Source organism: Chelonia mydas, chromosome 26 (genome assembly GCF_015237465.2).
Source record: "Chelonia mydas isolate rCheMyd1 chromosome 26, rCheMyd1.pri.v2, whole genome shotgun sequence".
Taxonomy (NCBI): Eukaryota; Metazoa; Chordata; order Testudines; family Cheloniidae; genus Chelonia; species Chelonia mydas.
In genome coordinates this window covers 1450212-1462818 of record NC_057859.1, presented here as the reverse complement: position 1 = coordinate 1462818, position 12607 = coordinate 1450212, and the positions used below count along the sequence as shown (strand labels likewise).

The following is a 12607-nucleotide window of genomic DNA, read 5'->3' as shown; positions in this document are numbered from 1 at the left end:
GCCCATCTACAAAATGTGCATCTTTTCCTACGACTTCATTTGTGTGCAGTGCTCGTGTGGTACAGGGCCAAGACAGATTAGCTGGAACAGCATCCACCAGAAAGACTGTAAGGGGGGCCATGTGGGTGCAAACAGCACAGGGAACAATACGCGGTAGGAAATGTTGCTTTCTTAGCACACCTTGTGCTTTAAATCCCTTGACAGAGAGTCATGTGTCTAATATCACGGCTCTGTTGACCAGGCAAGTTGGGATTGTATGTGCCACCTTGATGTGCTTGGAAGTTCGACCTTCTGGATCTTGGCCTGGGGCGGGTTACTGTAGTTACAGCTTTGGTTACTGTCGTTGGAAAAAGACCCAGCAGATCTCTGCTCCTGCTGATTCATGATTTATAAATTAAGCTCAGATGAAGCCATGCTGAGGGATGCAGTCTTCCCCATTTCAGAAGGAACTTCTCTGATAAATTATATATATTTTAGACTAAATGAAAATTGCTACAGCTCTGGATTCAGTCAAAAACTGCAGGGTTGGGTTATACCAATGGCTTTAACTACCAATTATGAACATGCCAGAGAAATGGAGGTTTGCTTGAGAAAGCATATTTAAAGTATTACAGACTGGTTCAGAAGTATGCGGTCTGTCAAAATAAATATACTCTATAAAGGCCATGCCTGCAGCCCCCGGGAATATTACTCTTACAAAAATGATTCCTATTCTTTAGGGAGCAACCACTGTTATTTCCCTTCAGTTTTCTTAATTACCGCACAGAGTGCATTCGGTCCAACGGAAAATCATACTTCCAGGGCCCCGAAAGAATCTGCATCCTTGTTGTGCAGTGTGGCTGGCACTGGAGTAGAGGGAGAACAGCAGATGAAGGCTGCTCTCTGAAGTGACCTTCTTTTGGGGCTGCTGAGTTCGTTACCACACGTGGTCTCTATTAAATCTGATATGAATGAGTTCCTGAGCTAACTCGGCTGTGGGGCACCTCGTCGTGAGTAGCAGTGCTGGTGAACTTGCATCATAAATCTCATTCTGATATGCACAGGATATATCCGCCGCTAAAGGCCAACTGTCACTTTGCCTGTTAACATATCTGGGGTGGTTTTGTGACACACAGGCTCGCCTGGTTTGCTGCAAGGCAGTCCTTTTCATGCTCAGTGATGGTCTATTTCCAGCACAAGAAAAAAGAAAAGGAGTACTTGTGGCACCTTAGAGACTAACCAATTTATTTGAGCATAAGCTTTCGTAAGCTACAGCTCACTTCATCGGATGCTTCATCGGAAGCTCACGAAAGCTTATGCTCAAATAAATTGGTTAGTCTCTAAGGTGTCACAAGTACTCCTTTTCTTTTTGCAAATACAGACTAACACGGCTGTTACTCTGAAACCAGCAAAAGAAAGCGACTCTGCACCAAAGAAAATGTTGTAGTAAAATAGTAGCACTGCAGTGTATCCGCATCAGAGATTTGGTGTGGAAGAGGAATTACGCCACTCTAGGGCATGTGTACCCTGTGCTGAAATAGCCGTTCTAGGTGATCTGCATCTGTTAGCATGCCCAGGTGTGAACATGCACATACTCTCTTAACGCCAGTCGCCAGAACCATGGTAAAGCACAGGTTTTGCTAGCGAGGTGCTAGTACTTCTTTCATCTTCAGCAGAGGCATAGATCTTGTATGCAAGGTTTTAGCCACATCCATGAACTAAATTTGCAGTTACCAGAGCCATATAGTGGTGTAGATATGCATATACATCTCTCCCCTGAAGAAATCCAAGTGCAATTCTGCTATCTAACACTAACCATGGGATGTTTGCGCGGGACACAGGTACATGTGGGCCCATGGTGAGGAAGGCACATCTAGTGAGACACAAGTCAGACGAAGGAGGTATGTGAGAAAGGATGTGCTGATGAGCCATTCTCACTTGTCATGTTAAGTTTGCTTTGACTCAGGCTCGCTTGATTTCCTCATGATTTATAAATGGCCTTAATTACAGTGCTGAAGAATGGAAGACAATGTGTCCTTTCTAACAGAAGCAGATGCTGCCCCATCTCACTGCCGCTAACGTGCTTTATTTTAAAAATCTGTTTCTCTTCAGGTCAGCGTCGCCACCCCAAAACAAAAACCAAAAGTCCCATTCTGCTTTGGTGAGTGTAACATATGATGGCGGGGGAAAGCATCAAAATGCCCAGAGCTCACATAATGACAGGTCTCTGACGGGAGGACTGGATGGTTAGGTGCTGTTATAAACCATGAGAATTCATAAACTGCAATTATCCCTGGGCCTTCTTTGTTCATTAGTATATGGTGTTCCAGAAGTGTGAGATACTGCGTGTTGCTGGAGGGATGTTTTCAGAGAGGGTGAAATTCGCACTTGTACAGCGCAGTCAGCACAAAGGACTATGCACCACTTAAGTCCCTCTGAAACCCATAGGGCTAAATGGTGCCTTGATCCTTGTGCTGGCGTCTTCCGCACAGGGGTGGATTTCTCCCAGAATCCTTTGGGGGGGAGGGGACCTCGGTTTTTCCCTGTCCCCCCCAGTAGCCTGGATACTGTGGGTGGTTGTCTAGCCTGAGCAACCTTGTCCTAGTGCTTCTCTGCACTAATGGAGGCTTCCCCCATATTCACCCTAATGCTGCAGTGCATTATACAATGTATTTTTCTGCGTGCCTGTAATTGCAAAGAAGAGGTGGTCTGGGATTGTTTTCCCTTCCCGGTGGCCCTCAGCTTTACCCAAGCCACAAAAGTTCCTCACTTTCACGAGCACTAAACTTACCTCAGAGTTAAAGCAGCAGAAACAACACCACCAGCACATACCTGTCTCAAAGGGCTTGGGGTGCGGCGGGGGGGGGGGGTAGCAGGGGTGCCACAATTTTCTATACTTGTGTGCAGGGGACATGAATCAGTACCAAACCCAGAGCAGGTAGCATATTCCCACGCCATGACTGAGCTTGCTGCTTTGCTGTGCTGTGCTATAGAATCCCATGTGCCTAAAATATGGGGAGTGCTATGGTTTAACTCCTTGGGACTCCAGATACCCCAGCACAGAGTGCGTTGGCGGCAGGGCCCTGCAAGTGCAGATGGCTGACGTGAGGAGGCATGGGTTTCAACAAAACCTTGTGCAATTCAAAATGTCTCAAGGTTTTCAATGCAGAAATCCTATGAGGATGTTTCCTTTGACCCAGCTGCTGCAAGCCAGAAGGCCACACTAGCTGAGAAGTCAGGGGTGGAGAGGAGGGGATGCGTGTCCCAAGAGAGCTTTCCAGACTCCCATGGGACTCCTGTTCAGGATTTGATCTTCCTTTGATCATTGCAGATGAAACTTAAAACTGTGGTTCTTACCACTGGCGGTCATAACAGCTCCCAGGGCACTTGTAAGCATGTTACCACGAGTGCCCTGGTTAAATTCTAGTTCAGGTCATTCCATTCTCTCCCCCTAAATTCCCTCTGTGGTTTCAGTTGGATTGTGGTATTCTTCACAGCCAGTCCTGAACTGTTGTGTAGTGTGGCAATGTGCAGTTAAACAGCTGCCATACTCCACCCCAGAGGTGGCTGCAGCTCAGTGGTGATTCCTGGCATATTTTCCAGTCAAGTGGTTGCAAGGCTGAAATAGGTAATGCTTGCAGGGTACTGTGGGGTTGGAAGTTGAGAGGTGCTGCTGATGTGCAAGGTATTCTTATTGAATTAATTTAACCAGGCTGAGCACTGACTGGGGTTCCCTCTCTTTTTTCCCCCCCTCTCTTTGATAGTTATCAATGCTTTATCTCAGCGGCATTTCTTACAAGCCAGCGATCAAAAGGACCTACAGGACTGGGTGGAGGCTCTGAACCGTGCCAGCAAGATTACGGTATGTTAACGCTGCTGTCACTGCTTTCTGCACTTCCCTGTTGGGCAGTGGGGCTGTCCGAGAAATGTTTGGAAAAGCCATATTTAACTTCTTGCTCTGACCTCATCCCCCATCTCCTTTCTGCAACCTGCTGAAAGGTAATGGTTGAGTCTGGCCAGAAACGGGCTGCTCTTGGAGCCAGCTGTGCTCTGAGTCTGAGCCGCTCTTGATGTGGCGTTCGCACTGCTAACTCTGCAGGAAATTCCTACTCAGATTTTTGAGTCTGTCATGTTCTAATTAATGCTGAGGTTGTGATTCACAACCACAAAACCAGGAAAGGAGTTGAAACCCTGCTCTCAGCTAGCTGCTGCTCTGTCCTTCAGTCCCCTTGGGAGCTGCTCTGATCCATCCACATTCAGCATCCTGCGGCTCTGTGCTATAAAGCAATCGTGATACCATCAGCATTACTGTACCAGGGCTCCTGAGCTCCCTCAGCTCCCATTGGAAGGAATGGGACTGCTGCAGCTTCCCGGGCAGTACAGAGAAGTTATTGACGCTCTGCATGCTTAGTTGCTGCTTTGCAAGTTTTAATGACTTGCATGATTTTAATTGAAGAAAGAAAATACTCCAAGAAAAGGGGCTGATCTTTTGGTTATGAAGCTTCCTAAAGAGATTTTAGAGCTGGAAAAAGACACAGGGCCGGATTCCTAAGTTCTAAGCTCAGCACCCACAATGTGGGCCAGAATTTCAGAAGTCCTTAGGACCAGTAGCTACCATTGAAAACTATAGTAAGTGAGTATTCTGAAAATCTGGCCTCAGATGAGTGATCTCTGTGGCTTCTTTTCCTTCTCCGGTAACTTAAATCTGGAGAGACTTTTATATTTATAAACAAAGATAAGATAAATTCACTTTCCGTATTCCCAGGCACAGCTGCTGCGTGTGACCATGATTAAACCCTTGGAAAAGAGAAGCTTCTAATGGAGATAGACACACCCTTATGTGTTCTGGTGCCACTGTGTTAATGTAATTATTGAAGCCTGGGATCTGTGTCTAACTGATTTCTTGCTGCTGCTATCAAAGGGTTTCTTTCTTGTGCTAAAGTAATTTGCTTATTCAGTTTTTCTCCTTCCTGGTACAGTTGGTCTCATGAGATTTGACACAGCAAACGCTTTGTATTTTGGGACACAGTACGGGAGAGAATGTGACTGGACATGTCTCTGTCTTTCCCTCTCATATACCAGTGCATTTATATAGCCATAAGTTAACAGTGGCCCAGTGACTCCTGGTTTGCCTTCTCCTTGGCTGTTTAATGCTCCTTACAATGAGAGATGCTGCCTGTCCCTGTTGTTGATGGTAATTTAAGCATAAAAGTGAACCGGAATGATAGAGCTGTCCGTATACAGTCTATTTAGTGTTCAGTTTGTAGAAATGGGCTGGTGGAATGTCTGTTCTGATTAAGGTTCTTGAAGCTTGACTCATCATGGGACATCCCAGAACCTAACAGATCCACTGAAGGAGTCATATGATTTTAAAAGGATGAATTGAAGGACTCGAGATACCTAATGGTCACAGTGCTAGATGGATTTTACTGCCTCATACACTGATGTCTATTGCCTAGATTATTATAAATCATGTATCAAGATGAATGATGTTGGACAAGTTAAGCAGTGATCTTTAGCAAAGAACTCTCTTCTCCAAGCATCGGTTGATCATGTGGTGCGCTGTACACCTACAATATTGCCGTATAATAAAATACAAAGGATTCATTTCCCAAAGGGCTGGAGCCTGGTCTGCCTCTCGCTGGTGTGCGTTGCACTTGCTTTTTTGTCTCTGCAAGTGAACTGAGGATGCAAATCTGGGTCCCTGCAGCTGCCTAATGGAGGGTGAGCTGCTTGGCTGCACCTGCTCTGATTTGCACCTTCCACTCACTTCTGGGTGCAGGTTACACTTGTAAAAGCCCCAAACCAGCCCCAGAGGAATGGCAACTGCCCTGTTGGCAATGTCCTCCAAAGTGTGACTAGCAGAATATTAACGCTAGACTTGAAGGACACTGATCTGTTTCTCCTTGTGCCTTACACTTTTGTCATTTGCACCTGTGGAAAGTTAATGTAAAATGCTACTGTTCTGATCTGAGAGAGCTTTACCTCCACTCTACACTCCTTCTGCAGAGGTGTCAGTGAGGATACAAGGTGCTGGCCATTGGCGAATCGGGCCCCTAGTATGCGGCTTTTAGAAAGAATTGCATCTGTTTATTGCTGAAAGGAGCCTGTTTGATTTTTTAAACCCCTAAAACCCAAACTATTAAACTTTGGCTGGGCCTTCTTGGATCCTCTGGCGTGTCTAGATTGGCTAGTTGGCCTGCGTCACTCACTGGTTGACTGGGTCTTTAGTAGCTCAGCACATCAGACAAATCCAGCAGGGGAGTCTCCTGCCTTCTACAGGGCAGTTAGAAAGGACAGTGCCGCTTAAAATATTTGCAAGACTTCTGGGTGTGAGATTTGACCCACCTGCTCCCTGTGAATTTCCTTTCTCCCGTGTGCCTGCTCACACGGTCTGGCTTCTCTGGGCCATTCCCGTTACCAAGCTGCAATGTGGCCGGGTGCTGAGTAGAAACCTATAGTCACTGAAAGACCAAATGCAGTGAAAATGGGCAAGGGAATTAATGTGCTGCCTTTCCTAAGACCTGCAAATACATTGACCCAGACAGTGGGGTAGTGATCAATGGCTCTGTGTCTATTTGGCAGCCGGTCTCAAGTGGAGTGCCCCAAGGGTCTGTCCGGGGCCAGTTTTGTTCAATATCTTCATGAATGATCTGGAGGATGGTGTGCCTTGCACCCTCAGCAAGTTTGCAGATGATACTAAACTGGGAGGAGAGGTAGATACGCTGGAGGGTAGGGATAGGATACAGAGGGCCCTAGATAAATTGGAGGATTGGGCCAAAAGAAATCTGATGAGGTTCAACAAGGACAAGTGCAGAGTCCTGCACTTACGACGGAAGAATCCCATGCACCGCTACAGACTAGGGACCGAATGGCTTGGCAGCAGTCCTGCAGAAACGGACCTAGGGGTTACAGTGGACAAGAAGCTGGATATGAGTCAACAGTGTGCCCTTGTTGCCAAGAAGGCCAATGGCATTTTGGGATGTATAAGTAGGGGCATTGCCAGCAGATCGAGGGACATGATCGTTCCCCTCTATTCGACATTGGTGAGGCCTCATCTGGAGTACTGTGTCCAGTTTTGGGCCCCACACTACAAGAAGAATGTGGAAAAATTGGAAAGTGTCCTGCGGAGGGCAACAAAAATGATTCGGGGACTGGAACACATGACTTAGGAGGGGAGGCTGAGGGAACTGGGATTGTTTAGTCTGCAGAAGAGAAGAATGAGGGGGGATTTGATAGCAACCTTCAACTACCTGAAAGGGGGTTCCAAAGAGGATGGATCTAGACTGTTCTCAGTGGTAGCAGATGACAGCAGGGAAGGAAGGATGGTCCAGGCCTTAGGGAGGTCCTCTTGGATTGAGAGACAGGTTCAGTTCCCTGCTCTCACACAGAGTTCATATGTGATCTTTGGCAAATCTCTCGGTTTCTCTTAGCCCTGTCTGTACAGTGGAGATCATAGCACTGCCCCGCCTCGCGGGGGTGGTGGTGGGGGTGAGAATATGTACAAGTTGCAGTGGGGGAGGTTTAGGTTGGATATTAGGAAAAACTTTTTCACTAGGAGGGTGGTGAAGCACTGGAATGCGTTACCTAGGGAGGTGGTGGAATCTCCTTCCTTAGAGGTTTTTAAGGTTAGGCTTGACAAAGCCCTGGCTGGGATGATTTAGTTGGGGATTGGTCCTGCTTTGAGCAGGGGGTTGGACTAGATGACCTCCTGAGGTCCCTTCCAACTCTGATATTCTAGGGTTCTGTGAGTGAATTGGGCTAGCTGGGCCCTTCATCTGGCATCGGAGCCGGTGTGCTGAAACGCTAGCTCATCAGTTGTGCCAACAACAAACAGCATATGCCGCTTCTGCTTTCATTTCCGGGATCAATATGGCTACAAACTCATTTAGATGGGAGACCAGAAAGAGACCCCAGGAGACTGGTGCTCCAGCAATTCCAGACCAGTGTGCTGTGTAGAGTTTCTTTGTCCTGGCCCCATGGTACATACGCTCAGGTTGATGCACAGGGCTTAGCTGCCTTAGGTGGCAGAGGAATTCTGAAGTGCAGGATACAGAATTAGTCCGTGTGTGTCAATATTGTATTGAACATGCCAGAATAACCAGTTAAAGCACGTCTAGAGTCAGACGTTCTAAGAAAGGCTGTTTCCATACTAAACCTCCCTTGGCACTTCAGCCCGGGGCTGGTATTTCCTTATTTCATAGTCTTTTGGAAGAGAGAGAGGTTTGTCGGTCCCAGCTAGGGTGTGGGGTGTAAAATTGCGAGCACGGCACCAGCATCTGGACAGCAGAGGTAGCCTGTCTAGAGAGAGCCGGCTTGCGAAGAGGCACCGTTCAGAAGGACCGTTATTAAGTAGGACAGGCTGCTCTCCTCTTTAATTGCAGTAGGCATCTGTTTGCCAGAAGCTGGGAATGGGTGACAGGGGATGGATCACTTGGTGATGACCTGCTCTGTTCATTCCCTGTGGGGCACCTGGCATTGGCCACTGTCAGAATACAGGATACTGGGCTACAGGGACCATTGTTCTGACCCAGTATGGCCGATCTTATGTTCTCAGACAAGTGAGTAGCCCTAGCCAGGAGGCGCCGGGCTCCCCTGTGGGCTGAAGCATGAGATTCCAGTCCATGCTCCTCCCACTGTGAGGCCATTGTTTTTCTGCATTTGTCATGGTCCCGGCTGACTATCCTCAAAGCTGCTTGGGCCGCTGTAGCCTGGAACAGCTCAGTCACTTATGGGGAGGTTCTGAAAGGTGCAACTGCAGTTATGGGGAGAGATCCTGACTTTCAGTGGGACCTGGGCCCCTAACTGCCCTTTGCCATTGAAAATCTCCATCTTGATGAGTATTGTGCAAAGCTTGATTTGTTACTTGCTTGTAGTTGCCGAAATATTTCTTCAGCACTCTACATGGGCAGCACTAAGGTAACCCTCACAGCAGGGAAGGAAGGATGGTCCAGCTCTTAGGGAGGTCCTCTTGGATTGAGAGACAGGTTCAGTTCCCTGCTCTCACACAGACTTCGTATGTGATCTTTGGCAAATCACTCGGTTTCTCTTAGCCCTGTCTGTACAGTGGAGATCATAGCACTGTCCCGCCTCGCGGGGGTGGTGGTGGGGGTGAGAATATGTACATTAGAGACTCTGAGGTGCGTAGATACTGTAGTAGTTGGGGCAGTTACCTGCAATAGATACCCTGGAGAGGTATCTAATTATTTTTTCCATTTTGCAGATGAAAACTGACTCACAGGTTGATTGCTGTGAGCTGGCTTCGAACGGGCACCCCCTAGCAGCAATGCATGCAGAGATTCAGGCCCCTACTATACACTCCCTTTTTGTATGCATTGTGAAACCATTTCCGTTGGTTTGGCCATGTGTGCCAGCTCCTCCAGCACTGACGTGCACAGACCTCCTTGTCTGCACTCCCTTCGGTGACGCTTGAGAAGATGCAGACAGATGAAAGGCGGCATGTTGCGCAAGAAGTTCTAATCTGGCCAGTTGCTCGTCACGCCCGCGTGTTTGGCGGCCTGGTGCACAGGGTGACAACCGCAGAAAGTTCCGCCGGACCATGCTGCACAGGTGTACGTTGCTGAGGACATGCTGCACAGTGCTGGGCTCCCGCGGGTGTGGGAACCTTCTGCCTCGTTGCTTTCTGTCACAGCAGCTGTGCTGTTTCTGAAACAGGAAGCGATGGTGTGTTAAGATGGTCATGTTTCCTGTTCCCTACCACTGAAGGCTGGCTACTTCATTTGATTAGCGAAGCCTGGCTTTTGAGAACTGCCTGGAGTTTACTGCTTGGATTATTACTCCAAAGATGAACTGGAGAAAATATGTTTGTCAGCAAAGCAGCAAAATGCTTTCTGTTGAGCCTTTTCATGCTGCAGATATATGTCTGACCAGTGGGTTGATTAGCTCAGCACTGAATCACTTTCTGTAGGCGACCGTAGCTGTCTGTTCTGGTCTGGCCAGGAAAGTCTTGGACTATTCACTCCTCTTCTCACTCCTTATCTACACTCAAACTTGAGTCAGCTCAGTTAAACTGGTTCAGTTAAACTGGTCCACACCCTTGTGTGGAGACGCTCTCATTTCTGGAGTGCTCTATTTCGGGCTAGCTTCTATCTGTTCCTAACTGTCTTAAGCTAAACCAAAATAAGCCTGCTCTCAAACAAAAGAAGAGTGTCCACACAGCCTTTTACACCAGTTTAACTAACCTGGTTTTAAATCGCTCCTTAAGTAAAAATGATGTAACCATGTGTGTAGCTAAGCCCTTATTTTCAGGAGTGCAAATTTACACACTGAATGCAAAGTACATGATGAGTCTAACGAGGGGAATAGCAGGAACATCCCCTGAGACTCTGTGTTTCTCAGCTCCGTGAGCTCGCTTCTGATATGAAAGCAATCCAGATAGTTGTACCTAGCCCGTACACAGCAACTGACGTGTTCAGAGCAGTGCACAGACCTTGACTAATTCATCCTCCCAACATCCCTGCTGCAAAGGTATGTTCATATTATCCACTTTCTACAGAAAGGGAAAATGAAGCACAGAGAAGTTAAGCAACTCGCCCCAGGTCACCAAGCAAGTCTGTGTCAGAGCAATGGTTAGAGCTCAGGAGTGCCTGTCTTCTTCCTGCCTGGAGCTCTTTCCTCTAGCCTGTGCTAGCAATCAAGAAACCTTCAAATCACATGGGGGGAGGAGAACCATTCCCAGGACACCTGCACTGTCCCATGTCATTTTCCAGTAGCAACATCTTCTCCTTTGGCTTACAGTGCGTAGTGCAGTGTCTTTGTCCCATCCCCTTGCTGTCGAGTGGGATGTTCTGCTCAGTCTGGGGGATGCTGAAGGCAAGGAATAATCATGCATGAGAATCAGGGGCTCCCCGGAGACAAAAGGCCTGGAGGAGACCTGTGCCTGTGAAGGCACTTGACAAACTGGATACCAGTATTGCAGCTCAGGGACCTGGATGCATTCATTCCCTTCTCTCTCTGCAGTGTCTCTGCTGCCAGTGCTAGACCAGCTCTGCAGAGGAGAGCGATTGTTGACACAGATAACAAAACTGTTGCTGTAGAAATGGAGTTGTCTTGGGTTTGAGCCTCTTTCCTTTGGCACTATACTTAGCGCAGGTGGGTTAGTTCCCCTCCCCCCCCCCCCCAAACATACTGCTGAAGTGAACAGTGTGGGTAAATAGAGCGAAGGGCAGGGTCAAAGGGCTGGATCCCTAGTGACTGAAAAGTCTCTGAGTAAGGCAGGTAACCCCGCCCCTCCCCCCAGCTCTGGGTATGTCTACACTGCAAAGGAAAACCCGCCACACCACCACATCCCCGAGTCTGGGTCAATTGACTCGGGTTTGTGGGCCTAAAAATAGCCGTGTAGACATTCCTGCTCCGAGTGGAGCCTGGGCTCTGAAACCCAGCGAAGGCGGAGGGTCTTGTAGCCCAAGCAGGCATGTCTACACGGCTATTTTTAGCCCTGCAGCCCGAGTGCCGTGGGCTGGAGTCAGTTGACTCAGGCTCTGAGTCTCGGTGCTGCAGGGTTTTTTGCGGTAGAGACATACCCCATGTGAACTGGTTGGCAATTTCCTTTCGCCTGCACAGAGTTACCGCAGCCTGGTTCTCCCCTGCCCCACTGCTTGTGGTGTGACTCAGCCTGTGTGAAGTGTGGGTAAAACACAACCCGACTGGAAAGGGCACCTTTGACACATGCCTGACACAGAGTGCAGGCCAGTGAGGAAGCACACCCATTAGCTTCCATCCCAGTTAAGATGGGTGAGCTCCTGGTGACCCACTTTGACCAGACCTGCTCCAGAGGGAGCCCCTTCTGGCATGTGGGGGCTCATGCACTGTTCAGAGAATCCATCCTGAGTTTACACCAGCTTGTGGCGACGAGCCTCTGATTTTAGCCAGAAAAATCCAAGGTTTCAGCTTCAGCCAGAGGGTTGTGGGCTGCGTCCAGCCTGCCCGGGGAGGATCCGTGAGCATTTGTGGCTGATTATGCCACACCCATTGCAGAGTGACAGAGCAGCCAGATTTGCAGTCTCATCTGCAGCCAAAGGAAGAACAAGTAACTTTACATAGGAACATCCCTGAGTCTCAGGAGCCGGTTTGGGAAAGACCAATGACAACAGCAAGAGAAACAGGCCACGTACACGCAGGGAAATGCATGAGGGGGTGTGTGTGATTCCTGCCCAGATCCGTGCCCTTTCCCCAGGACACGGAGAGGGCTGTTCCCCCAACTGAAGTGGGAGTAGAGCGGCCTTGTCCTGCTGTTACGTCTTGCTGGTTAGTGGTGTATCCGTGTTCGGGAGGGGATGATTCAGCGTGCTCGGAATACAAAGCTGGGTCCCAGCCGCCGCCTTGCCCGCTGCTGGGGTCACACTGCTGTAGATGTGCTGTCGCCGACCTGCTTAGACTTGCAAAAGCTAATCGTTAAGTCTGGCGGTAACGAGAGCAGGACAATTAAAGGAGCACAAATGCAGAGGGCTCCAGTGGCAGGTCATAGACTCGTGTCAGGTGATGTTTAATTATCCACCACCTCTCTTCTTTCCTCGTGTCATCGGGCTCTCCTGCAAACTACCTGGGATGGAGCCACACCCTCATTAACCTTGATGTGGCGTGTCTTGGTGGTGGGGTTTAAAGGGGC

General features: G+C 48.6%; 1 protein-coding gene across 4 annotated transcripts in view; it reads left to right on the top strand.

Annotated features, from left to right (window-relative positions):
• PLEKHA2 (pleckstrin homology domain containing A2) overlaps positions 1–12607 on the top strand; it is a 54431-nt gene that overhangs the window by 14926 nt on the left and 26898 nt on the right. For 3 of the 4 annotated variants that reach the window (XM_037886336.2, XM_037886338.2, XM_037886337.2), the window contains exons 4-5: positions 2092–2140; positions 3744–3841. In XM_037886336.2, coding sequence (XP_037742264.1) covers positions 2092–2140; positions 3744–3841 — 147 coding nt within the window. The remainder of the gene's footprint in view (positions 1–2091; positions 2141–3743; positions 3842–12607) is intronic. The other variant, XM_037886339.2, reaches the window with a different exon arrangement.